The sequence below is a fragment of the Coregonus clupeaformis genome, chromosome 15 (assembly GCF_020615455.1).
Source record: "Coregonus clupeaformis isolate EN_2021a chromosome 15, ASM2061545v1, whole genome shotgun sequence".
NCBI lineage: Eukaryota > Metazoa > Chordata > Actinopteri > Salmoniformes > Salmonidae > Coregonus > Coregonus clupeaformis.
In genome coordinates, this window is record NC_059206.1 from 17,675,603 (window position 1) to 17,703,509 (window position 27,907).

The 27,907-nt window shown below is 43.9% G+C and overlaps 1 protein-coding gene across 3 annotated transcripts; it reads left to right on the forward strand.

The window, feature by feature from the left end:
• The first annotated feature begins 9,029 nt into the window (after positions 1-9,029).
• LOC121582220 (serine/threonine-protein phosphatase 2B catalytic subunit gamma isoform) lies at positions 9,030-27,453 on the forward strand. Of its 3 annotated transcripts, none has more exons than XM_041897883.2 (13): positions 9,030-9,650; positions 12,179-12,376; positions 12,449-12,573; positions 13,373-13,484; positions 13,607-13,752; positions 13,946-14,163; positions 14,304-14,398; positions 14,598-14,723; positions 14,877-14,954; positions 23,203-23,287; positions 23,481-23,578; positions 25,530-25,556; positions 27,200-27,453. In XM_041897883.2, the coding sequence occupies exons 1-13, from the start codon at positions 9,590-9,592 to the stop codon at positions 27,364-27,366; spliced, it is 1,536 nt and encodes a 511-aa protein (XP_041753817.1). In that variant the 5' UTR covers positions 9,030-9,589; the 3' UTR covers positions 27,367-27,453. The 3 variants fall into 3 exon arrangements, with proteins under 3 accessions (XP_041753817.1, XP_041753818.1, XP_041753819.1); XM_041897884.2 differs by having other exon boundaries at positions 27,209-27,453; XM_041897885.2 differs by lacking the exon at positions 25,530-25,556.
• The last annotated feature ends 454 nt before the right edge of the window (positions 27,454-27,907 follow it).

A 27,907-nucleotide genomic window follows, 5' to 3' on the forward strand; every position in this document is an offset into this window, starting at 1 on the left:
AACTGGTGCTAATATAGCCAGTGCCAATGAGTAAACCAAGGGTTGGGCAGCTATCTAATCCTAGGAATGTTGCAGGAGGATGACTTGGCCGGACATTTCCGAATACAGTAGGATAGGCTTTCTGACTGTGTGTAACACCCGTCTGTCATTTCATCACTGAAAATGTTCCTCTCTGAACTCCAAAATGGAAAAAACACCAGTGTAAACAACATAATAAATCAGCTAGGCAGCCCCGCCTATGTTGAAGAGATCCAATGTGTTGAAACAACTGAAAATGGGAAAAGCTGCTACCATGTCTGTCACTAGAAGGATTTATATATTTGCTAAAAACAACACTGTGGTTTTATTTGACATAGTTTCAACTATTTGATTTGTCAGGTTCCAGCCTGAAGGTTCTTAACTAGCTCAAACTAGTGATGATAATAAAACAACACATTTCACTGCACCCTGGTATGTGTGACAATGAAACATATTTGTTTGTCATATCCTCTGTACATGACTGTACATGACTGTAAGTCGCTTTGGATAAAAGCGTCTGCTAAATGGCATATTAAAATATCCTGTCAACTATAATCAAACGAATTTGTTGTGTGATAGAGACTGATGACTGAATGGTCAATTAAGTACAGTTATAGTTTCAGAAAAATTAAAAATTGTAGGCCTACCTGTAAATGGCAACAAGATCATAATGTGTATTGCTGCCAAATAAGGTAGTTAGGTAGCTGTCCTGTATCTATAAATTCACTAATAGTTCAAACCTCTTACTAATGTACATTTGAATCATGGTTGGTTGAGCAATTTGATTTTGTAAGATTGTCTAAAAAGTTCAATCTTGCCCAACCTGACTGTTGCATTGTCACGCCCTGACTGTTATTCTCTTGGTAGTTTGGTCAGGGTGTGAAACTCTATGTTTTGTATTTCTATGTTTGGCCGGGTGTGGTTCCCAATCAGAGGCAGCTGTCGCTCGTTGTCTCTGATTGGGGACCATACTTAGGCAGCCAGTTTTCCTGCCTGGGTTGTGGGATCTTGTTTGTGTTCATGTTTGGCTTGTTTAGTTGATTTTGACTAGTGTTTATCCTTATTAATAAACATGTACGCATACCACGCTGCACCTTGGTCTGACCCGTCTCGCAACGATCGTGACAGAAGATCCCACCAAAAACGGACCAAGCAGCGTGCCCAGGAGCAGCAGACACCCTGGACACAGGTGGGGAAGTCATTTTGGACTTGGGAGGAGATATTGGCTGGTAGAGGACCCTGGTCTCCAGTACGCCTCCTCGGTCCAGCATATCCTGCGCCGGTTCTACGTACTGTGTCGCCAGTGCGCGTGCACAGCCCAGTGCGTCCTGTGCTAACGCCACGCACGTACTGTGTGGAAGTGGGCATCCAGCCAGGACGGGTTGTGCCAGCTCAACGCTCCAGACCTCCAGTGCGCCTCCACAGTCCAGTACGCCCCGTACCTGCTCTCCGCACCAAACCAGTGGTGCGCGTATCCAGTCCGGTGCCCAGTCTAGCTCCGGTCAGCGGCTCCACTCCACCGGTGCCTATTCCAGCTCCGGTCAGCGGCTCCACTCCGGAGCCAGAGCAGTCTGCTCCACCGGGGTCCAGTTCAGCTCCGATCAGCGGCTCCACTCCAGGCCCTGACGTCGGTCCCTCTCCAGGGTCGGGGTCTCCCACACCAGGGTCCAGACAGGGCTTGGTGCATTGCGAGAGGATTGCTGATCCAGGCCCAGACGTCAGCCCCTCTCCAGGTTCGGGGCCTCCCACACCAGGGTCCAGACAGGGCTTGGTGCATTGTGGGAGGAAGGAGAGGGGAAGCATCGCACCGAGGTCCAGACCAGACCAGGGGTGCAACGGGGAGGCAGAGAGGGAGAGGTCGTCACGCCCGGAGCTGCCTCCGCGGCTGAATGCGGACCCTACCCTAATGAGTCAGGTTGGTGCGGCCGGAGTACGCACCTTTGGGGGGTACTGTCACGCCCTGACCTGGAGAGACTGTTATTCTCTAGGTAGTTTGGTCAGGGTGTGAAACTCTATGTTTTGTATATCTATGTTTGGCCGGGTGTGGTTCCCAGCAGCTGTCGCTCGTTGTCTCTGATTGGGGATCATACTTAGGCAGCCAGTTTTTCTGCCTGGGTTGTGGGATCTTGTTTGTGTTCCTTTTTGGCTTGTTTCGTGTATAGCCCATAGGACTTCACGTTTTCGTTGATTTTGTCTAGTGTCTATCCTTATTAATAAACATGTACGCATACCGCGCTGCACCTTGGTCTGACCTGTCTCTCAACGATTGTGACATGCATCCAATGTGATACTCAGTATGATAATGTGGTAAGCACACAACAATATTCTCCTCCATTTTGTTTGATTTGGTCTGTGCGTTGAAATCTGGAGTACTAATCAATAATTGAATCCGAACAAACAACTGATGACATCAGATCAACTCAATGCTAGGCCAGGGTTGGGGCTAGGAAAACATGATACAGGGTAATGCTGTGGTTGCTTGGTGGTCCTACAGACCCTCTGACTACACACACACACGTATAGCGTAACAAAATCATACACTCAAATGAGGCTGATATACACTGAGTGTACAAAACATTAGGACAACTCAACCAAATGTAAATCAAAACTAGACGTTGAACTGACATGCCTTGTCAGTATCCTGTCAACCATAAAAACATGTATTGTATTGAGACTGAATGACTAATAGTCAATTAAGTCCAGTCATAGTTGCTGTAATCTTCCCATAATCTCATGCAAGGAGCAGTCAAAAAGGTAGCAATCTAAAATAGAGCTTAAAAGATCTAGGGAAATCTATGTAATGAAGAATCATGGTTGGTTGAGCAATTTCATTTTATAATGTCAGATACATTGACTAACAAGTTTAATCTTGCCCAACCTGTTGCATCCAGGGTGGTTCACAGTATGGTAATGTACTAGTAAGTCTAAGGTAAAACAGAGAGGAAGAGGCGAAGTGAGAGGATTTACTCTGCCCAAAATCTGTCCACGTGAGATAAGCCCTTTTGTGTATGGTCTATGAGAGAGTGTTGAATTACATTACGCTTATTTGATCAAATAGAGGTTTCGTAATGTTTAGGCTGTTACAATGTACTGATATTTGAGTAAAACACTTAGCTATGCCTGTTGTTCACGCATATCTGCCCACTCATTGGCTAGAATGGTCCCACCTAACCTCGCCTGCCTTCAATAACTGAGGACATTTCCATTGTTAGAGCGGTCACTCGGCTATCTTGTCAAAATAATAGATCATATTTGGGTAAAAACACAATATTATCCTCCATTTTGTTTAATTTGGTCTGCGGGTTGAAATCTGTAGTAGCCTACATCTATAGATGATGATTGAAGATTACAATCATGAAGGAAATCCTGATTAGATGTACAAACAACTAATGACATGTTAAGATCAACACAATGATTGGCCAGGGGTTAATACAATGTTAAGATATAGTGTAATATTGATGCTCTGTGATTCTACACCCTCTTGTTACACAGAAACACAGTAACACAGAGACGTACAATGCATAGCATTACAAAATCATACACTCAAATGCGGGGGATATATTTTCAATTCATACTTATTTTACTTAACAGATTACTCTTCTTTTATATATTTTGAGGATACAAAACTCAGGGAGAGAGATTCAGGGATATTGCCTTACAACAAAAACAGTTGAGCATTCTAAATGAGATACTGATAAATAAAACCGAGATCAGCACTACAAAGTGAACTCCAATCCCTTCGGACCGTGTGTTTCTAAAGAGATGCTACACCAATCATCTATCTTTATGAGAGTTTCTTCCCAGACCCAAGGTTGATAACAAAGGGAGGCATGTTGGTGCCACTGAGGTATGGATAGTGTGTGGACACATAGGCTCCCATAGAGTTGCTAAGGCTAAGAGTGTTGCTAAGGCAGCGAGGAGGCTGAACCCTCGCAAGGCCAGGTGGGCCCTATTCTTCACCCGGTTTGGTTTTACTCTATCATACATCCCGGGTACGAAGAACGTGAAGGCAGACACACTGTCACGGCTGTACGACACAGAGGAGAGGCCCATAGACAACACCCCCATACTCCCGGCCTCCTGTATTGTGGCGCCGGTAGTATGGGCGATGGACACGGACATAGAGCGGGTGTTACGCACAGATCCATCTCCACCTCAGTGTCCCGCTGGGCTGCAGTACGTGCCGTCTCTTGTCTGTGACCGTCTGATCTATTGGGCACACATGTCCCCCTCCAGCGTACAGTGCGCTGCCTGACCGGAAAGTACTGGTGGCCTACCTTGGCTAAGGACGTGAGGGTGTATGTCTCCTCCTGCTCGGTGTGTGCCCAGAGTAAGGCACCTAGGCACCTCCCAGAGGGTAAGTTACAGCCCTTACCAGTTCCACAATGGCCATGGTCCCACCTGTGTATTGACTTTCTCACTGATCTTCCCCTCTCTCAGGGTAACACCACCATCCTGGTCGTTGTGGACCGCTTTTCAAAAACCTGCCGCCTCCTTCCTCTGTCCAGTCTCCCCATGGCCCTGCAGACTGCGGAGGCCCTGTTTACTCATGTCTTCCGGCACTACGGGGTGCCAGAGGACATAGTGTCTGACCGGGGTCCCCAGTTTACATCCAGGGTCTGGAAGGCGTTCATGGAACGTTTGGGGGTCTCGGTCAGCCTGACCTCTGGTTTTCACCCCGAGAGTAATGGGCAGGTGGAACGGGTGAATCAGGATGTGAGTAGGTTCCTGCAGTCCTACTGCCAGGACCGGCCGGGGGAGTGGTCAGTGTTCTTGCCATGGGCAGAATATGCTCAGAACTCTCTTCGCCACTCCTGCACTAACCTATCGCCCTTTCAATGTGTTTTAGGTTATCAGCCGGTTCTGGCACCGTGACATCAGAGCCAGACCGAAGCTCCTGCGGTGGATGACTGGTTTCGGTGCGCGAAGGAGATGTGGAACGCTGCTCACGTCCAACTCGAGTGCGCCGTGCGTCGCCAGAAGGCCAAAGCTGACCGCCACCGCAGTGAGGCCACGGTCTTGGTATCAGGTGATCAGGTCTGGCTCTCGACCCGGAATCTGCCCCTCCGCCTGCCCTGCCGGAAGCTGAGCCCGTGGTTTGTGGGGCCGTTCAGTCCTCAGGAGGATAAACGAGGTGACATATAGGTTATTACTCCCTCCAGATTATCGTATTAACCCCTCATTTCATGTGTCTCTCCTCAGGCCGGTGGTGGCTGGTCCGCTCCAGGAGTCTGAGGTGTGGGAGGTTACTCCGCCCCCTCTGGACATCGAGTGGGCCCCAACATACTCTGTCCTTTCCATCCTGAATTCGAGGCGTTGGGTGGGGGCCCTTCAGTACCTCATGGAGTGGGAGGGGTACGGTCCGGAAGAGTGGTGCTGGGTTCCGGTGAGGGATATCCTCGATCCCTCCCTATTGCGGGATTTCCACCGTCGCCATCCGTCTCGCCCTGCTCCACGTCCTCCTTGCCGTCCCCGAGGCAGGTGTTGGCGCGCTGCTGGAGCTGCTCGTCAAGGGGGTGGGGGTACTGTCACGACTCCCTCCGAAGCTGCCACCTCTCCTTGTTCGGGCAGGCTTCGGCGTTCGTCGTCACTGGCCTTCTAGCCACTGCCGCTCCTCATTTCATCATTCCATTGGTTTTGTCTTGTTCATTACACACACCTGGTTCATATCTCCTCATTAGTACCCGTATAAGTGTTCCCTCTGCCCCCTTGTCTTTGTGTGTGATTGTTTATTGTGAGGATCGTGTATCTCGGTGGAGCTCCTTGTATTTTGTATCGTATAGTTATTTTCCCGTGTGCCTCATTGGTTCCAGTGCGCCTGTTTTGCGCACTGGACTGTTTTGACGCATTACTGCGTAACTCTGTTTTCCGGAATAAATCCTGTTATTCTGTGATTTACCCTCCTGCGCCTGACTCCTTCAACTCACCTATCACAATTACCTGACAGAATTACCTGACATGCCATTTACAATGAATAAAGTTAATCTACAAAATGTTCAAAGAGTATGAATCCAAGCTTACCGTTAGATGACTGTGTATCCTACAACTTGAAGTTCCAATTTGACATCTTAGTGGGCTTATATAAATGGTTCACCTATTCTGAGCTATTCAATCAGATCACTGCCCTGTTATCTGTTTAATTAGTTTCACCACAAAAACAAAGTCCCACCATCGTTTAATTCAATATGAGTCACTGATCAGTTATTATGAAATTAAAGATGTCTCCCCTTGATTCATGTTTTTGAAATGTTAATTGTTTTTTGGGGGGTTTCCAATAGTGTAGGACATGTAATAACACACAGTATTGATGTATTATCTGAGGTGAGCGTATCATAGAAAGGGTGGAGCAATGCTGTGATGATAAAGTCTAGACTTGATTCTGGTGGGTTCAATTGTAATGTGGGATTGTGGAAAAAATAAATGAGGTTGGTTTGAAGTCCACCTCACTTTCATAATGTCTAGGTAGCGGCTTTATATGTTTCATTATAAATGTTGACATTTGGATTGGATCATGTTGGTGGATTTCATAGTGGTTTCTATTTTTCAATATAGTACAAGTATACTATTCTGCTTTTATCGAACCTCTAATCATACCCCTCAAAGCCCTCATAATCTTTTACCAAGTGCTTTATGCTAAAAATATTTAGCTAATCCTATAGAGTAGACACCATTGGATTCCCAATAGAGCAGTGTTTCCCAACCAGGGGTACTAGGACCCTTGGGAGTACTTGGCCTATCCACAGGGGCTCCTTGAGAAGACTCATGAGACCATAGGCTTCCTGGTCAAATGCACATGAGGGGGTACTTCAGGGGTACTCTGGGCAGAGCAAAATGTACTTGGTGGTACAGTAACCGAAAAAGGTTGGGAACCACTGATATAGAGGAACAACTGTAGCCCATATTAACTCCATACTGAGATTCAATATTTTGGTAATGACAGGATTACAAACAATAACCTCAAATCATTAAGCTGTGAGGAGAAGATATTATACTTTATGTGTACACTTTATTTGTCTTTTGTTTATTACATCGATCGGTTTAGTGTTTCATCACACTGTTGTGCTGTGGTTAGTGAAACCATCATTCCTGATGAGGTTGGGGTCGCAGCTGATTGGATGTTATTGTGCCACTGAAGCATTTATATTGACTTATGTTGAGAAGACTCAAACATACTGTTGTTGATATCCAGGTAATTATGCAGCTAACTTATCCAGCAGAGGTAAGATACCCTATCTTCTCTATAAATTACTTTTCATATATACTTCTCACAAAATCGTAAAGGTGTATAGTAATCAACAACAGATCATTGTCAGTAAGTCTGTATGTCATTGTGCTTCTCACAGAACAAACTCACTGAAGAAACAACATGAGGACACTAGCTTTGGTGCTGGGTCTTCTCAGTATATGTCTTGCTGCTCCAGTAAATCTAATGGATTCTGACTAATAACTAATCACTTGAGTATTGCTATCTGTCTGATACCAGGGGACACAAGTGTATAAAATACATATTCTGTTTATAATATTATAGGTGGATCAACAAGAACCTGAAAAGAGTGGACATGTTGAGGTAAGAGAACATTGCCATGTCTTCTTCTTCATACTGTAAAGCATTTCTATAGTTACATGGCCAAAGTGGAGTAGTTGTATTATATTTTAGGAGGAGGGGGTGTTGGGAAAAGTCTTGCTCATTATTTATTTATCATATCGTTGATGATGGCTTCTCTCCCAGAGTCCGACCCTTATTGGAGCTCCATTGGCCCAAACCCCTGGCACTACAGCTACCACCCAGACCATCTACTTCCCTGTGCCCAGACCAGGGACTGTCTTCAACAACCCCTACGACCCCCAAAACACATACCCCAACTACTACAACCCTTACAACATGTTCAACATGTATAACTACGGCTTGAACCCTAGTATAAACAACCCTCTCTTCAGTGCCTACACTCTGCCCCCCATTGTCATCAGTCTGCCCAAGCTAACCCGCTGAGGGGAGAGTAATAGGCCTACTCATGGTCATGTGGAGGTCTCATGAGCTGTGCAGCGCCTGGGGCCGATCACTTGGGACCTCTATGTGTAATTTGAGCCAATACAATAAAGACTTCAATCAACATCATACATGTCGTTTTTCTCTTTCTAGGGGCAGGGTGGATTTAAATGTGTTTTTAAATAGTAAAAAACTGACACTAGAGAGCAGTTTCTTGCATGTGGTCCTCTGTAGCTCAATTGGTAGATTATGACGCTTGTAATGCCAGGGTAGTGGGTTCGATCCCCGGGACCACCCATACGTAAAAATGTATGCACACATGACTGTAAGTCGCTTTGGATAAAAGCGTCTGCTAAATGGCATATTATCATATTATTATTTTTATGAGTCAGGTAAATGTAATTGTACTGTAGCCTACATCACTAGTGGCTAGCGACATCTAGTGTTCGAGGAGTATATTCACTAAAACACAACTGTTCTGAGAGGTGAATTGTCTGGTGAAGAAAAGAGGTGAAGGGACAGTGACACAGCAGGTTAGGTATGTAGGTACGGTATGTCCAAAAACATATAGTCTCCAATAGCATGTCCACCCCATGCATAAAAAATAGTGTATACATACCATCAGAGCAAAATGTCCAAACAACCTTAACAGCGTGCACGAAGGTAAATTTTCAAGAAACTTGACCTCAAGTAAACAATAATATGTTGGTATTGAAGGAAAACCAGTGTGTGTGTGTGTGTGTGGGCGGCCTACATGCAGATAGGTGTGTCCCATAGGTGTGTCCCATAGGTGTGTCCCATAGGTGTGTCCCATAGGTGTGTCCCATAGGTGTGTCCCATAGGTGTGTCCCATAGGTGTGTCCCATAGGTGTGTCCCATAGGTGTGTCCCATAGGTGTGTCCCATAGGTGTGTCCCATAGGTGTGTCCCATAGGTGTGTCCCATAGGTGTGTCCCGGCATGACAATAATACTACACTACCCACAACACCATGCGTTAGACAGACACAGCCATGTTGTAGGAAATCCGTTTGTGGTGGATTACAGTAATCCGACAGCAGAGTCTGGACGATACATTTGATCACGACTGAAACCCAAACCTAGAGGCCTGGACCAAATGAGGTACAGCCAAGAACAAACAGATGAAATTAAGACATGAACTGATGCGCGGTGTGTAAACCTGAGCAAATTGGCTGACAGTGAGATTGGTTGGAAATCGTTTCCTGGACTGGAGCGGTCGATTCATCTGACAGAAATTGACAGCATCTGACTAGTAGCTACCTCCGCAGCGCAGGGCAGAGAGACAAGGCAGGAAAAAAGCTTTAATTTAGTGGTTAAAGTGATCTTCCCCTTTCCCTCCCCCCGCCACATATATAGCTAGCTAACTAAATTACGCTCCTGCCTAGTTGATCTGCACTGCCCCAGTCTGCTAGCCCGCTGCCGTAGAGGAAGGCTGCGGATCCGGAGGTGCTGTTCGAGCTAGCTAGCTAGCAGCACGGCTAGCTCATTTCACCAGCTAGCCTGCTAGCTACGCCGAGGAATTCACACCATTAGCTAGCTGTTTCCTGCTGGGGCAGATACGCCGAGATGTCGGTGACGAAAGACCAAACGCCAATCAAACTGTCCACCACGGAGCGGCCCATTAAAGGTATGCATGCAATCGTATCTCTTTTAATTCAGCAAGTGGTTGCAGGGAATTTAACGTTGGCTAGCTAGCTATCTACACGATTAATACAGCTAGCTAGTTAACTAGCAATCAAGCTAACTAATTTAGCTAGCTAGCTTGGCTGTAGTCGATGCACCAGTAAGGAAAATATGCTTCGTGCTTACTAGTTAGTTAGATCATTGTTGTTCACTGTATTTGGCTTGGTTGGAGCAAGTGGGATAATATGGCATCTGTTTATTTCCTAGCATCCCTTGCTAGTTTGTTAGCCTGCAGTAATAGTAAGAGGACATGTCATGTTATGATATAATGTCAAGCAGCTCGCTAGTAAATATTTGACACCAAATAACTTAATTTGGCCACCAATCTTGGAGTAACAAACTAGGTAGTCAAATGTTTTTGAGCCTCCTAGTCCTAGCTTGATTATATTTTTGTTGTATCTGACTGAACTGGAGGAAGCGTGTGTGTGTTCTCGCAAGTGTCTGTCTGTTTGATGTATGTCTGGTTCAGTAGACCGGTGAGGTGTGTGTGTGTGATGGTCTACACACACAAACACACAGGGTTCCTGCAGCATATGCTGAATGACTGTCAGTGGATTGAGTGCCATGGAGCGGGTCTTTTGATTTACAGCCTGGGCGGCCTATTAGGGGGGGTGGAATTGCTATCAAATTGCAACATTTGCTTTTGAAGTATCTGCTTCTATTTGTAATGGACTTGAATGGTACAGCATGCAGATGGCAGGCCTAACAGTGCATAGATAATGCTCTGTCTCAGCTGTAGCAGGTATATTTATGGATGGTAGCAGGTACTGTGTGTAGCATGATCTAACCCTAATTGTAACCTTGATCTATATTATGAAAATAACAACAGGACTCATGGACTTGGGGTTAGGCCACAGGGAGTGATGAGGAGTAAGTAGTGGACTGAGTTGCTCCAACAACTGTGACCTCTGGCTTTATGACAATGTCCTTTGTTGTGGACCCAAAGAGTGTGTGAGTGAGTGATAGGCTCAATGGGTAAGTGGCGCTTAGGAGCATAAAGCTGATGAGGTCATTATACCTGCATCTCTCAGACGCTGCCAGGCTAACCATCATCCTACAGACAGCTCTAGGCTACACACACGATCACATTGCTAGCCCTCACACACTCATACATAGGTCTATGGCATGACTCTGATATGACCACTGACCTCCCTGGCTGTGAATGTGACCAAGATGTTCCCCCCTCCCTCCACCGCTCAGAACGTTCTACCTCCATTCAAACCCCTTATGTTTTGATTTTGTTGTATTTCATCTTATTAATTGAAATGTTTCTTGTATGTGTTAGTCTACTCTAATTCAGCTTTTAGCTGTCATAGTACAATTTCAATTACATGTAAAAAAAATAATAAAATAATGATAAACACATACTTGATTCACTTGTGTAAATCAAAATGTGCTTAATCTGATGATGTTACCAGTAGTTTTAAATATATTTTATAGCACGGAAAATAAAATAGTAAGTTGGCATCTCTCATGCTAATATTTTGATTAGTGACAGACATTTTAAAATAATTGGCTGCGATCAATAATCAGTTTTGGTCAGAGGTGTGTGAGGGTTGACGTTTTGACCTTTTGGTTTATTTACCGATGGTAACCTGATCAGGCCAGCCAGCTGCATTGCTCTGCCTGTGTAATGACGCTGTCTTCATACATGTATGTATGGATATGGGCCCTGACACAGAGTTCTGCCCTGGGCCCTGACACGGAGTTCTGCCCTGGGCCCTGACACGGAGTTCTGCCCTGGGCCCTATCATGTATAGTAGCTCTGCCCGGGACTAGTGTGTTAGTGTGGAGTCACTCTGGATTTGATGAACCAGTGTAGAGTATGTGGTGTATGGGTTAGATATGATGAACTAGTTTAGTATGACATGATTGCTCAGTCTGTCTGTGTGACCTGCTTCTGTTTTGAAGTTTTACACTAACTAGATCACTGGGCCGAAGGGAATAAATATTATAGTTTGCTATTTTCATAGCGGAAATTATGGATGCAATACCTGGTGCCACGCCAACGGTAACATAAAAGACTGGGTTCTAGTGAATGAATGAATGGTAGATTATTCATGTGGCTAGGATTTAACACCTTAATATAGCCCGGAGACAGACAGAAGAGATAGACAGATAGAGATGGTTATTTGCCAGTCAAACCTGAGCTTCCTCATTTCTACCAGTCCTAATGCAAATGCAAAGCTCTATTCTTACCCACTCACTCAGCCATGCAACACAATCATAAACGCTCTCTGTCTTTCTCTAGAGCCAAAACATCTTCATGTGAAAGGATGGGCACCCTGAGATCTCCAGAGGGTGTGTCCTGGGGTTCAATAGACCAATAGATACATTAGAGGGTGGATGGAGGGGGTCCTGAGGTCAATTGACCAATAGATTCTAGAGGGTGCACCAATTAGTTACAGTAGTTAGCTAGTTAGTGTTAGTAGTGTGTGTTCTGTATGTTAATGTTGTTGTATTGTGTTGTAGCGGTGCCCTACCCCCCTGGCTCAAGGCTGACTGTAAAGGACTTGTATGTAGACGGGAAGCCCAGTGTTGAAGTGCTGAAGAGCCATCTGGTTAAGGAGGGCCGCCTGGAGGAGGAAGCAGCTCTACGCATCATCACTGATGGAGCCAACATCCTGCGACAAGAGAAATGCATGCTGGAGGTGGAAGCACCTATTACAGGTAACCCCTAACCTCTAATTAACCCCTAACATCTTCCGACAGACTGACCTCTAACGTGTGTGTCTGTTGCAGTGTGTGGGGATGTCCATGGCCAGTTCTTTGACCTGATGAAGCTGTTTGAGGTGGGCGGCTCGCCCAGCAGCACCCGCTACCTGTTCCTGGGGGACTATGTCGATCGAGGATACTTCAGCATCGAGGTCAGTTTGTGTTTCAGCATCTGCTGTTTCATCTGACATTTAGAGTCGTGGCCTGTTACACAGCCTTGAGTCGCAGGGCTTAGGAGCATGTCTTTAAATAGACAGGAAGCACACTAGCTAGTACCACCGCCCTCCCCCACACAGACAAACACAAACACACACTACCCTCCCCAACCTAACACACACTGTTGGGTTTTGTGTCCCACTTTAAAACATATTGTGGGAAGGCTGTAAATAGCATGTATTCTAATGAATTAAAGAGATACTCGGGTACTTTTGTAATCCTTTAAGCTAGTAGTTCTGAAAGTAGCGCTTTAGAGACAAGTGGTCCCTGAAAATTGCGTGCTACGTCACATACTGTATGTAAAGATATGCGCACCACGTCATTGCGCTCTCTTTCGTTCTGCTCTGTGTGCATCTTGCTAGCTGTCACTCAAATGGCGAGGAACTGAAGCTCGTTGTCTAGAACTCTAACTTCTAGGGGGCTGGCCCACGTGGAGGAAAATGTAGGGAAAGTTGGCCTTTATCCTAACTGTGGTGATCATATCTAACGTTAGCATCATGATAGGAATCATAGCTAACGGTAGCATCATGATAGGAATCATGGTTAACATTAGCATAATGATAGGAATCATAGCTAATGTTAGCAACTTAGCATTACGATAGGAATCATAGCAATCGTTAGCAATATAGCTATGATTCTTATTATGCAATCGTTAGCAATATAGCTATGATTCTTATTATGATACTAACGTTAGCATAATGAGAGGGATCTCACACACACTCTTTCTATCTTCAGTGTGTGTTGTTCCTGTGGACTCTGAAGATCAACCACCCCACCACTCTGTTCCTACTCAGAGGAAACCATGAGTGCCGACATCTCACAGAGTACTTCACCTTTAAACAGGAGTGTGAGTGGTCCTTGTGTATTTAGTGTGTGTGCGCCTGTTGTGGGTGGTTCTGTGTGTGTGTGCGCCTGTGTGGTTGGGGGCATGGGTGTAATAGTAATAATGTCCTCTTTGTTGTGTTGTAGGTAAGATAAAGTACTCTGAGAGTGTGTATGATGCGTGTATGGAGGCGTTTGACTGCCTTCCCTTGGCTGCGCTCCTCAACCAGCAGTTCCTATGTGTCCACGGAGGCCTGAGCCCCGAAATCACCTGCCTGGACGACATACGCAAGGTATGACCCCTGACCTCTAACTCCTGGCCTGCTCTGGGTTAACTCTGTCTAACTCTGTCTTAATCATTTTAATTGGTTTAGCTGGCTATGTTATTAAGTGTTTTGACTGGTCTAATGATCCCCCTGTGTTATTTAACTGTGTTTAACTGGATTAACCCTGTAGATAAACTTTGTTTAACTCTGTGTTGACCAGCTGGATCGGTTTAAGGAGCCCCCTGCGTTCGGACCCATGTGTGACCTGCTGTGGTCGGACCCTGGAGAAGACTACGGCTCTGAGAAGTCCCAGGAACACTTTGCTCATAACTCTGTTAGAGGCTGCTCCTACTTCTACAGTTACCCAGCAGTATGTGACTTTCTGATGAACAATAATCTGTTGTCAGTAATAAGAGCACATGAAGCCCAGGACGCTGGGTGAGTATTATCCATAATATTAATGAATTAATTATAATATTATTATTATTATTATTAGTAGTAGTAGTAGTAGTAGTAGTAGTAATATAATACTGTTTTGTGATATAAACTTTATATTTCCTGTTGAATGTGTATTTCAGGTATAGAATGTACAGGAAAAGCCAGACGACAGGTTTTCCTTCTCTGATCACGATCTTCTCTGCTCCGAATTACCTGGACGTGTACAACAACAAAGGTAAACAAATGACCAAGTCCACACTCCATTTCAAACCATGACAAAAGGGTAGAAACCATGACAAAAGGGTAGAAACCATGACAACATGGTAGAAACCATGACAACACAGTAGAAGCCATGATAACAGGGTAGAAACCATGACAACAGAGTAGAAACGATGGCAACACAGGGTAGATGGATAATGTGTGTGTCCTTGTAGCGGCGGTGCTGAAATATGAGAACAATGTGATGAACATCCGCCAGTTCAACTGCTCCCCCCACCCCTACTGGCTGCCCAACTTCATGGACGTCTTCACCTGGTCCCTGCCCTTCGTAGGCGAGAAAGGTCAGTGTGTGTGAAAACCTTGTGTGTGTGAGATTATTTTGTGTGTATGTGATAACTTTGGGCTCCATGTTACCTTTGCAAAACTGACCTGTGAGATAATGGGGTGTGTGTGTAATAATGGTGTGTGTGGTAACCTTGTGTATGTTCCTACAGTGACAGAGATGCTGGTTAACGTGCTCAACATTTGCTCTGACGACGAGCTCATGTCTGAAGGAGACGACACCTGCGAGGGTAAAAAAACACACACACTATTAAGAACTCTTTTATATTGACTTTCAATGTAAGTAAATTATGAAGAAAGGCTGATATAGCAGCAACATGTTTCTTCAAAGAGGAACTGAAACTTAAGGAAGTTAAGTTGTTTTTGACTGAAGTGCATTATTGCTCATCACAGAGCAACAATAGATGTGAAGGTAAATAGACAGATCTAGGGTAGTTAAAATAAAGATCTGTATATAATGACTAGGGATGGGGGTTTTAAATCATTTCACTATTGGAATAGAATCATTCATTTTTTGCCGGATATTCGAAATACATGTGACTCTTTTAAACGTACGTTTTTAACCTGAGCTCTGCTGCCGAGGGATAAAGGCTAGCGCGCTGCAGCTGGGCCGGTTTGTAGCTTATGAGAGAGAAAGCGAGAGCGCAACTCTGCTACAGCCTAGACTAGCTAACTTGTAGCAGCCACAATGTAATTTATAATCCCATTTAACAGTGCCTGTCTTGGCTGGAGTAGCCTAGAGAAGCTAGCTCAGCTAGTTAGCTAGGCTAATTGAGGCCACATGCTGCACTTTCTCCCCAACCCCAATCAGATAAAACAACAGCCTACCTGTTGGTTGCTTGTTGTAGCCTACTCCTTCTAATTTCTGTAACTTTTAATTCTGTAATTCTATTCCATCTTGCATTGCATTGCATTAGTAAACTCTCACTCCACTTGCTACACATTGAGCCTCTTTGCCCCCTTGATTGGCCAACAAAAACAAGCTACATACGTGAAGGCTACCGGTCATCAGTCTTTTTATGGGGCGCACCGTGCACATTGTAAAAACTAAATTTTTTCATGTACTATGTCACATGAATATTAACATTTTTATTAGAAAAATTATTTTCAGTGTTTAAATAGGCCTATCATTTTTTTTCTTGCTAAAATGTATACTCACACAAGTATTCGAATACTAGCATCCGTTCAAATATTCAAAGAACCGTGCACATCCCTAAAATTGACGAGATGCTCATGACTCTGCCCTTGAGTCGTTGTCTCAAAGGCGGGAAGGCAGGCGACAAGCTTAGGTCCAAGATAAGCCCATAGAAACGAATTGGGCTTATTTTGGACAGATTTTGGCGAGAGTGAAACCTCTCGCTTCGCCTCTTCCTCTGGTTACAAGCATTGTAAGTTTGAGACTGAAGGTCTGCTTTTAACGAGCAACTGCCCCTAAAAACCAACTTCTCATTTAGAAAACGTCCTATGTGATGTTGATATGAGTCAGAAACATTTATTCTACTGTCAGAATTGACTACAAAGTGTAAATAGGAAAATGTTGGTCATAAAGTCAGTCTCATCCAAAACGGAGTGTTGTGAGATTTGTGGATGTGACAGTATCACAAGATAAATGAAAGTTGGGTTTGTTTCAACCCTGGCCATATGCCCCCAGCTGGCAGCACACAAGTAATGATCAATTCGGAGTGCAGCTGCACGCGACCCTATCGTAATGCCTGTGGTAAATTTAGCCTAGGGACCATCGGTAAATTACACAATGACTTAAAAACCTCAAACCAACTATATATTTTAGAAATTCATATACACATTTTGAAAGCATTTAATGAGAACTGAAAGGTGTTCCAACGTGAAAATATTGTCTCATTTACATTGTGTATTCTATTGACGGTCCCTAACTAGCCCCGGAGATGTAGTGCCTTCAGAAAGTATTCATAACTGTTGACTTATTCCACATTTTGTTGTGTTACAGCCTGAATAAAATCAAATAAAACATTTCACCCATTTACACACTTGCCATATAATTCCAAGTAGATATAAGTCAAAACTGTAACTCTGCCACTCAGGAACATTCACTTTCTTCTTGGTAAGCCACTCCAGTGTAGATTTGGCCTTGTGTTTTAGGTTATTGTCCTGCTGAAAGGTGAATTCATCTCCCAGTGTCTGGTGGAAAGCAGACTGAACCAGGGTTTCAGTATTTGTATTTGTATTTATTATGGATCCCCATTAGCTGCTGCTGAGGCAGCAGCTACTCTTCCTGGGGTACAGCAAAATTAAGGCAGTTATACAATTTTAAAAACATTACAATACATTACACAACATATTTCACAACACATTAAGTGTATGCCCTCAGGCCACTACTCTACTACCACATACAGTGAGGGAAAAAAGTATTTGATCCCCTGCAGATTTTGTACGTTTGATCATTTCTCTGTCAGTGGGCAGTCTATTATTTTAATGGTAGGTTTATTTGAACAGTGAGAGACAGAATAACAACAAAAAAATCCAGAAAAACGCATGTCAAAAATGTTATAAATTGATTTGCATTTTAATGAGGGAAATAAGTATTTGACCCCTCTGCAAAACATGACTTAGTACTTGGTGGCAAAACCCTTGTTGGCAATCACAGAGGTCAGACGTTTCTTGTAGTTGGCCACCAGGTTTGCACACATCTCAGGAGGGATTTTGTCCCACTCCTCTTTGCAGATCTCCAAGTCATTAAGGTTTCGAGGCTGACGCTTTGGCAACTCGAACCTTCAGCTCCCTCCACAGATTTTCTATGGGATTAAGGTCTGGAGACTGGCTAGGCCACTCCAGGACCTTAATGTGCTTCTTCTTGAGCCACTCCTTTGTTGCCTTGGCCGTGTGTTTTGGGTCATTGTCATGCTGGAATACCCATCCACGACCCATTTTCAATGCCCTGGCTGAGGGAAGGAGGTTCTCACCCAAGATTTGACGGTACATGGCCCCATCCATCGTCCCTTTGATGCGGTAAAGTTGTCCTGTCCCCTTAGCAGAAAAACACCCCCAAAGCATAATGTTTCCACCTCCATGTTTGACGGTGGGGATGGTGTTCTTGGGGTCATAGGCAGCATTCCTCCTCCTCCAAACACGGCGAGTTGAGTTGATGCCAAAGAGCTCCATTTTGGTCTCATCTGACCACAACACTTTCACCCAGTTTTCCTCTGAATCATTCAGATGTTCATTGGCAAACTTTCTGACGGGCATGTATTTGTGCTTTCTTGAGCAGGGGGACCTTGCGGGCGCTGCAGGATTTCAGTCCTTCACGGCGTAGTGTGTTACCAATTGTTTTCATTGACAAGATCCTCCCTTGTAGTTCTGGGCTGATTCCTCACCGTTCTCATGATCATTGCAACTCCACGAGGTGAGATCTTGCATGGAGCCCCAGGCCGAGGGAGATTGACAGTTATTTTGTGTTTCTTCCATTTGCGAATAATCGCACCAACTGTTGTCACCTTCTCACCAAGCTGCTTGGCGATGGTCTTGTAGGCCATTCCAGCCTTGTGTAGGTCTACAATCTTGTCCCTGACATCCTTGGAGAGCTCTTTGGTCTTGGCCATGGTGGAGAGTTTGGAATCTGATTGATAGATTGCTTCTTTGGACAGTTGTCTTTTATACAGGTAACAAACTGAGATTAGGAGCACTCTCTTTAAGAGTGTGCTCCTAATCTCAGCTCGTTACCTGTATAAAAGACACCTGGGAGCCAGAAATCTTTCTGATTGAGAGGGGGTCAAATACTTATTTCCATCATTAAAATGCAAATCAATTTATAAAATTTTTGACATTAGTTTTTCTGAATTTTGTTGTTGTTATTCTGTCTCTCACTGTTCAAATAAACCTACCATTAAAATTATAGACTGATCATTTCTTTGTCAGTGGGCAAACGTACAAAATCAGCAGGGGATCAAATACTTTTTTCCCTCACTGTATATACAACACAAAATCGATGTGTATAGTTCGTATGTTATCGTGTGTGTCTCTTCACACTGCGCTGTTCCATAAGGTGTATTTTTATCTGTTTGTTTTTTTAAAATCTAATTTTACTGCTTGCATGAGTTACTTGATGTGGAATAGAGTTCCATGTAGTCATGGCTCTATGTAGTACTGTGCGCCTCGTAGCATGTCTTGTGGGGTATGCATGGGTGGCCGTGCTGTGTGCTAGTAGTTTAAATGGACAGCTCGGTGCATTCTACATGTCAATACCTCTCACAAATACAAGTTATGATGAAGTCAATCTCTCCTCTACTTTGAGCCAGGAGAGATTGACATGCATATTATTAATGTTAGCTCTCCGTGTACATTTAAGGGCCAGCCGTGCTGCCCTTATCTGGGCCAATTGTAATTTTCCTAAATTCCTCTTTGTGACAACTGACCACACGACTGGACATTAATCCAGGTGTGACAAAACTAGGGCATGTAAGACCTGCCTTGTTGTTAGGAAGGCAGAGCAGTGCTTTATTATGGACAGACCTCTCCCCATCTTAGCTACTGTTGCATCAATGTGTTTTGACCAAGACAGTTTACATTCCAGGGTTACTCCAAGCAGTTTAGTCTCCTCAACTTGCTCAATTTCCACATTATTCATTACAAGACTTAGTTGAGGTTTAGAGTTTAGTAAATGATTTGTCCCAAATACAATGCTTTTAGTTTTGAAATATTTAGGACTCCTTTTCTGAAACTGACTGCAGCTCTTTGTTAAGTGTTGCAGTGATTTCACTTGCTGTGGTAGCAAGTATAGTGTTGAGTCATCAGCATACATATCAGCATACATAGACACACATGCTTTACTCAGAGCCAGTGGCACGTCATTAGTAAAGATTGAAAAAAGTAAGGGGCCTAGACAGCTGCCCAGGGAAATGCCTGACTCTACATAGATTATGTTGGCGAGGCTTCCTTTAAAGAACACCCTTTGTGTTCTGTTAGACAGATAACTCGCAATTCACAATATAGCAGGGGATGTAAAGCCATAACACAAGTTTTTTTCCAGCAGCAGATTATGATCGATATTGTCAAGCTGCACTGAAGTCTAACAAAACAGCTCCCACAATATTTTGTATTATCAATTTCTCTCAGCCAATCATCAGTCATTTGTGTAAGTGCCGTACATGTTGAATGCCCTTCCCTATAAGCATGCTGAAAATCTATTAATCTATTTACTGTGACTTTTGCTTCCCTCCAGGCCTGAGGGCACACACTTTCCTGTATGCACACACTTTCCTGTAGGCTTAGATTGAAGAGATTGCAATTAGGAGTGGCAATATCGTCCACTATCATCCTCAGTCATTTTCCATCCAAGTTGTCAGACCCCGATGGCTTGTCATTGTTGATAGACAAAAATATTTTTTTCACCTCTTCCACACTTACTTTACGGAATTTAAAATTACAATGCTTGTCTTTCATACTTTGGTCAGTTATGCATGGATGTGTAGGTTCAGAATTTGTTATTGGCATGTCATGCCTAAGTTTGCTAACCTTGCCAATGAAAAAAATCATTAAAGTAGTTGGCAATATCAGTGGGTTTTGTGATGAATGAGCCATCTGATTCAATGAATGATGGTGCCGAGTTTGCCTTTTTGCCCAAAATGTCATATAAGGTGCTCCAAAGCTTTTTACTATCATTCTTTATATAATTTATCTTTGTTTCAAAGTAAAGTTTCTTCTTTTTGTTCAGTTTAGTCACATGATTTCTCAATGTACAGTATGTTTGCCAATCGGCTGTGCAGCCAGACTTATTTGCCGTTCCTTTTGCCTCATCCCTCTCAACCATACAATTTTTCAATTCCTCATCAAGCCATGGGGATTAAACCATTTTTACAGTCATTTTCTTAATGGGTGCATGCTTATTTACTAACTGGAATAAGCAAATTCATAAATGTGTCAAGTGTAGCGTCAGGTTGCACCTCATTACACACCACAGACCAGCTAATATTCTTTACATCTTCAACATAGGAATCACTACAAAATGTATTGTATGACCTCTTATACACTATATTAGGCCCAGCCTTTGGAACTTCGGTTTTCCTAGGTATGGCTACTATATTGTGATCACTACATCTGATGGATTTGGATACTGCTTTAAACAGATTTCTGCAGCATTAGTAAAGATGTGATCAATACATGTGCATGATTTCATTCCTGTGCTGTTTGTAAATAGCCTGGTAGGTTGACTGAACCTGAACCAGGTTGCATGCACTGGTTACAGTTTGAAGCTTTTTCTTGAGTGGGCAGCTTGATGAAAGCCAGTCAATATTTAGGTCACCCAGAAAATACCTCTCTGTTGATATCACATACATTATCAAACATTTCACACATATTATCCAGATACTGACTGTTAGCAGTTGGGGGTCTATAGCAGCGTCCCACAAGAATGGGCTTTAGGTGAGGCACGTGAACCTGTAGCCATATTAGCATTTGACATGAGATCGTCTCTAAGCTTTACAGGAATATGACTCTGAACATACACGGCAACACCTCCACCATTGGCATTCCTGCCTTTTCTGAAGATGTTGAAACCATGTATTGCTACTACTGTATCATCAAAGGTATTATCTAAGTGAGTTTCAGAGATATTCAGTATATGAATATTATCTGTTACTAGCAAGTTATCGATTTCATGAACCTTGTTTCTTACATAATGTATGTTAATGTGGGCTATTTTTAGCACTTTTCTGGGTTTCTTGATTGTTTTTATTGCTTTACTGAGAGGCTTATTATAGGTAGACATGACTGATATTTATGTTTGAGCTGATGGTGCAGGGTGAGCTGCACACAGTGGACTTCCTACTAGGACAAACCGCCTCAGTGCTAACAGGATTGACAGAGACATTCAGGGTCACTGATAAGTCATTAGCTCAACGCAGCCTTGAAATGCGTGGATAGGTTTAGGGCTGGGCGATATTACAAAAATATAAAATAAACGTTTAAAAAAAACATAAGTAGTTAGTGACCCTAGGGTGGCAACACATATATTCTAAGTGATTTCAATGGGTCTTTCTACATTATGATTGTTTTATGCTGTTCAATTCAGCATTTTCATATATTTCTGCATTTCCTGCACTCATTTGAGATCATTTCCACATTGCTACGTAGGGATGCACGATATGGGCAAACAATCTAGGCCTTATTTTTTACCAAATGTTGCAATTGCGATTTGACTTGCGATTTAGAGCAAAACACTTGGGTGAACTATTGGAATCATGGAAATATAATTATTATTCTAATTCTATAGTTAGAATATAATAGTGAGCACTTTTAATACAGTGTTTGACATGACAACGAATTAAAATGCTCACTACTAAGAATGAAGGCTGTACAAAGTGTAATTAATAGCTTCACTATGCTCAAAGTGATATTCAGTCTTCTTTTTTTTTTTTTTACCCATCTACCAATAGGTACCCTTCTTTGTGAGGCATTGGCAAACCTCGCTGGTCTTTGTGGTTGAATCTGTGTTTGAAATTCACTGCTCGACTGAGGGACCTTACAGATAATTGTATGTGTGGGGTACAGAGACAAGGTAGTCATTCAAAAATCATGTTAAACACTATTGCACACAGAGTGAGTTCATGCACCTTATTATGTGACTTGTTAATCACATTTTGTACTCCTGAACTTTTTATTTAGGCTTTCCACAACAAAGGGGTTGAATACTAATTGACTCAAGACATTTTAGCTTTTCATTTCTTATTAATTTGTAAACATTTTGAAAAACATAATTCTACTTTAACATTATGGGGTATTGTGTGTGTGTGTAGGCCAGTGACAAAACATAAAAATGTAATCCATTTTAAATTCAGGCAGTAACAACAAAATGTGGGAAAAGTCAAGGGGTGTGAACACTTCCTGAAGGCACTGTAGGCTATCCAAAATCAAACCAGCTTTGCCACGGTCGCACACCAGCCTGCTGAAGCTAATTGGCAAAATAATTTGGCTAACTTTTCCCACCTGCGAACGTACACATGAAACGCCCACGTCAAACCACACCCCGAAACCAACTCCCGTTTTAATTCAGTCATGGCCACTAGCATTTCTTAATGAACCAAATCTAAAATGAGGCCAAATCAGGAAGTGCAGTCGCCCTATAAACACTATTCATTCTTAAGATATTGTGCAACAACAGAAATTTATCAAAGTTTCTATTGATGCCACATGCCAGCTGAGTATCAGCTGAGCTGTGTGCGTGTTTGTGCGGGTGCACGCATGTTCGACATTGCGGCCGACTTTAAAGGTGAGTCGAGACTGACTGACTGATCTACATATCATCTTGCATCATAAATAACTACTCAATAATATTTATAGATCAGTCGTCACAATTTACCCATGCGTTTTGATGCTCTCGAACACTGCCAGTGTGTGCGTGTGTGTCGTGGTGTGCGTATGACTATGAAGGGTAGTTTAGTTCACCAGTCCCTTACCTCTTCCCCCTCTCTCTCTCTCTCTCCATCCCTCTCTCTGTCTCTCTCTCAGCTGGAACTTCTGCTGTGAGGAAGGAGGTGATCAGGAATAAGATCCGAGCGATCGGGAAAATGGCCCGTGTCTTTTCTGTACTCCGGTACGTGTTTGTGTGTGTTTGACTCTACGGCTTTATTGATGATGTAATCAACCTCTGTAAAGGTATTGATAAGAAGGCCTGCATACAGATTCTATCTGGCCGTGGTTATGTTCAGCTTTCAATCTTTGTATGGCGCCTCCCTTGTAACAACCATGCTTTTGAATTTGAAAATGGAATTTGTGTGTGTTGACAGAGAGGAGAATGAGAGTGTGTTACAGCTGAAGGGGCTGACCCCCACTGGGGCCTTGCCTGTGGGAGTTCTGTCTGGAGGACGGCAGACCCTGGAGAGCGGTACGTATACAAACATACACCTACACTCACACACTCTAACCTGAATTACTATGGCATCATGTTTTCTCCTTTGCCTGCACTCAAACCGACTAAACCCTCCTCACACCCCCCCTCTCTCGTTCTCTCTGACTCACACACACACTCATACACCCACACTACTAAATCGCTCTCTCCCTCCCTCTCACAGAACACACACTACCTCTCACTCACTCACACACACACCTATCCCTAATCCACATTCTCCTTTAACCTACAAAGTTATCTTTAAACCTCGATCAAGCTCTTAAACCCAGAACATTCCTGCACTCCTTCTGCACTAACCACTGTGACTGGGATGGTCATGTGTAAATCCTGTTACTCCTGTGTCGGGGTTGAGAGGGGAGAGGGCTGGGGGAGGTTGGGGATGGGGTTGAATGATCTTTGACTGACTGACTGCATTGATAACATAACTCACTGACTATAGATTATGTTTAACACTCTAAATGTATTGATAAAATAACTCACTGACTATAGATGATGTTTAACACTCTAAATGTATTGATAACATACACTACATGGCCAGTATGTGGACACTTGCTCGTCGAACATCTCATTCCAAAATCATGGGCATTAATATGGAGTTGGTCCCCCCTTTTCTGCTATAACAGTCTCCACTCTTCTGGAAAGGCTTTCCACTAGATGTTGGAACATTGCTGCGGGGACATGCTTCCATTCAGCCACAACAGCATTAATGAGGTCGGGCACTGATGATGGGCGATTAGGTCTGACTCGCAGTCGGTGTTCCAATTCATCCCAAAGGTGTTTGATGTGGTTGAGGTCAGGGTTCTGTGCAGGCCAGTCAAGTTCTTCCACACCGATCTGGACAAACCATTTCTGTATGGACCTCGCTTTGTGCATGGGGGCATTGTCATGCTGAAACAGGAACGGGCCTTCCCCAAACTGTTGCCACAAATTTGGAAGCACAGAATCATATAGATTTGTTTTGATTTTTGTATGCTGTAGCGTTAAGATTTCCATTCACTGGAACTAAGGGGCCTAGCCCGAACCATGGAAAACAGCCCCAGACCATTATTCCTCCTCCACCAAACTTTACAGTTGGCACTATGCATTCGGGTAGGTAGCGTTCTCCTGGCATCTGCCAAACCCAGATTCGTCCGTCGGACTGCCAGATGGTGAAGCGTGATTCATCACTCCAGAGAACGCGTTTCCACTGCTCCAGAGTACAATGGCGGCAAGCTTTACACCACTCCAACCCACGCTTGGCATTGCACATGGTGATCTTAGGCTTGTGTGCAGCTGCTCGGCCATGGAAACCCATTTCATGAAGCTCCCAATGAACAGTTCTTGTACTGACGTTGCTTCCAGAGGCAGTTTGGAACTCTGTAGTGAGTGTTGCAACCGAGGACAGACGATTTTTACACGCTTCAGCACTTGGTGGTCCCGTTCTGTAAGCTTGTGTGGCCTACCACTTCGCGTCTGAGCTGTTGTTGCTCCTAGACGTTTCCACTTCACAATAACAGCACTTACAGTTGACCGGGGCAGCTCTAGCAGGGCAGAAATTTGACAAACTGACTTGTTAGAAAGGTGGCATCCTATGACTGTGCCACGATGAAAGTCACTAAGCTCTTCAATACGGGCCATTCTACTGGCAGTGTTTGTCTATGGAGATTGCATGGCGGTGTGCTCAATTTTATACAATTGTCAGCAAAGGGTGTGGCTGAAATAGCCGAATCTACAAATTTGAAGAGGTGTCCACATACCTTTGGCCATGTAGTGTAACTCACTATAGATTATGTTTAACACTCTGAATGCATTGATAACATAATTCACTGACTATAGATGATGTTTAACACACTGAATGCATTGATTACTCACTGATCTGGTTCTGTTGGTAATGTTAACTCTCTCTCTGTATGTTTTTGGCATGGCTCTACTACTCACGCTTACACAGCTACCGTAGAGGCAGAAGAGGCACGAGGTACGCAAGTTATTTCTCATCTCTCTTTCTCGCTCTCTTTCTGTCTCCCCTCCTCCCTCCCCAAAGTTTGAGCTTATTATTGTTGTTTATATACATATTACCAAGTCTACCTTTAACCCATCAGAGACTAAGCCCTGTCTAAGCTGGGGGAGGGGGGGTGGTTCTACTAAGCTATATGGAATTGTTTTAAGAAGGTCATACCAAGGATAATTTAGCTATTTGATTTTGAGTTTTAAGACCCCTTGAAGTATCCCCAAAAAATATGTAAAATATGATTTGATTAATAATTATTTTGGGCCTTACTGCTATTAGCCCATACAAACGCATTGAATAACAGATTCACTACATGGAACAACAGATTGTCCCAAAAAAATATCAAAATGAAGTTTGTTCTGAAGTGTCTCTCCTATATCTGAGAGACAGAAGAAAGATCAGGAAAGTTTTTTTTAGTTTTATTTTTACATTTATTTAACCCCATATTTTTGGCATTAAACAGTCTCCATATATACTGTACTTCCATTAATTTTTACAACTGGTACCGGGACCTTCAGATGAGTCTTGTGAGGCCTGTGGGCATCCCTGAGCAAAACAACCTACATTTACATCTTCGTGAGAGTCTCACCTTTGCACAGAGGGGTCATATTAGTGTGTAGCCCAAAATACAGATTTTCGGGATATCTCATGGTCTGACAAACACCGCTCTAGCGCTGTCACCTTTCACTGCAGATGCGGAAGTGCGACGTCGGCAGATGCGGTGGTTTGAGTTGTATCCAATGCAAAAAAAAAACATATCTCTAGCGTAAACTTTTTTATTATGCTAATTCGATTTCCGCGGGGGTGCTAGGGGGTGTTGGTATTTTTGACAGGGTTAAGTGCAGTTTTGTAAAATGTTGCCCATTTAGTCAGTATTGATCTACATAACCACCATGTAAACAGGGTTTCTCATAAGCATATAGGAACATATGCTAGATTTTTTGTTAGCTTAACTAGTAACACAAAATATCAGGCTATTGACCTTTAAAGTATCAGACTGTTTATGCCAGTTCGCTCCTCTCCACTCCCTCTTTTTCTCTCTCCTCCACCTGGTCTCAATCTCTCTCTCTCTCGTTTGTTTGCCGATGCTGCCTTGATGTTCTTGAAGTAAGTGTCTTACCTCTAACCACCAAATCTAACAACTAAACCCCTCTAGTCTGAGTAAAAAGAAGAAACCCGCACACTGCTCTTGCTAGTATCACAGTGATAACCCTGTCAAAGTATCACAGTGATACTAGCAAGAGCAGAGTGCGGGTTTCTTCTTTTTCCTCATGTTATTTAATTGTTACCATGCACCTGCAACAAAGATAGCTCAGATGTGCGCGTGCCTTTTGCATTTTAAACCCCTCTAGTCTAGAATATCAGACTATACTAGTTGTCCATGTATTAGAGACTAAACATGACCATATTAGACTACTTATGACCCCTACCAACCACTACCTAGTATCTTCTAAACTGGAGCCTAATCCTTCCTCTTTACCCCTATACCACCCTTACCCAGCATCATACCAAACCTAGAGTTTTATCCCCCTTACCCTCCTTATACCCTGTAACTGTGGTGTGTGTTGGGTTCCTGCACTGAAGCTAAACTCTACATCTCTCTCCTCCAGCCATCCAAGGGTTCAACCCGCAGCATAAGATCCAGTCCTTTGAGGAGGCCCGAGGTCTGGACAGGGTCAATGAGAGGATGCCCCCCCGCCAAGACGCTCATCCTCCTTCCAACAACCTTACAGCCAGCGGCCCACCCGACAAGAACGGGACCAACACACAGGCCTAGACACCTGGCCCACCTCTGTCTCCCTCTGTTTTTCCCTCTTCTCCCTTTCTCTTGTGCCTTTTCTCCCTCTCTCTGCTCTCCTCTCTCTGCTCTCCTCTCTTTGCTCTCCTCTCTTTGCTCTCCTCTCACTGCTCTCCTCTCACTGCTCTCCTCTCTTTGCTCTCCTCTCTCTCCTCCTCTGCTCTCCTCTCTCTCTCTCCTCTCCCTCTCTGCTCTCCTCTCTCTCTTCTCCCTCTCTGCTCTCCTCTCTTCTCCCCCTCTCTGCTCTCCTCTCTTCTCCCCCTCTCTGCTCTCCTCTCTTCTCCCCCTCTCTGCTCTCCTCTCTTCTCCCCCTCTCTGCTCTCCTCTCCCCCTCTGCTCTCCTCTCCCTCTCTCCTCTCCGCTCTCCTCTCCCTCTCTCCTCCCCCTCTCTGCTTTCCTCTCTCTTCTCCCTCTCTCTGCTCTCCACTCTCTTCTCCCTCCCTCTGCTCTCTTCTCTCCCCTTCTCTCTTCTTCTTCTCCTCCTCATCTCTTCTTTCTCTCCTCTCTTTTCTCCCTCTTC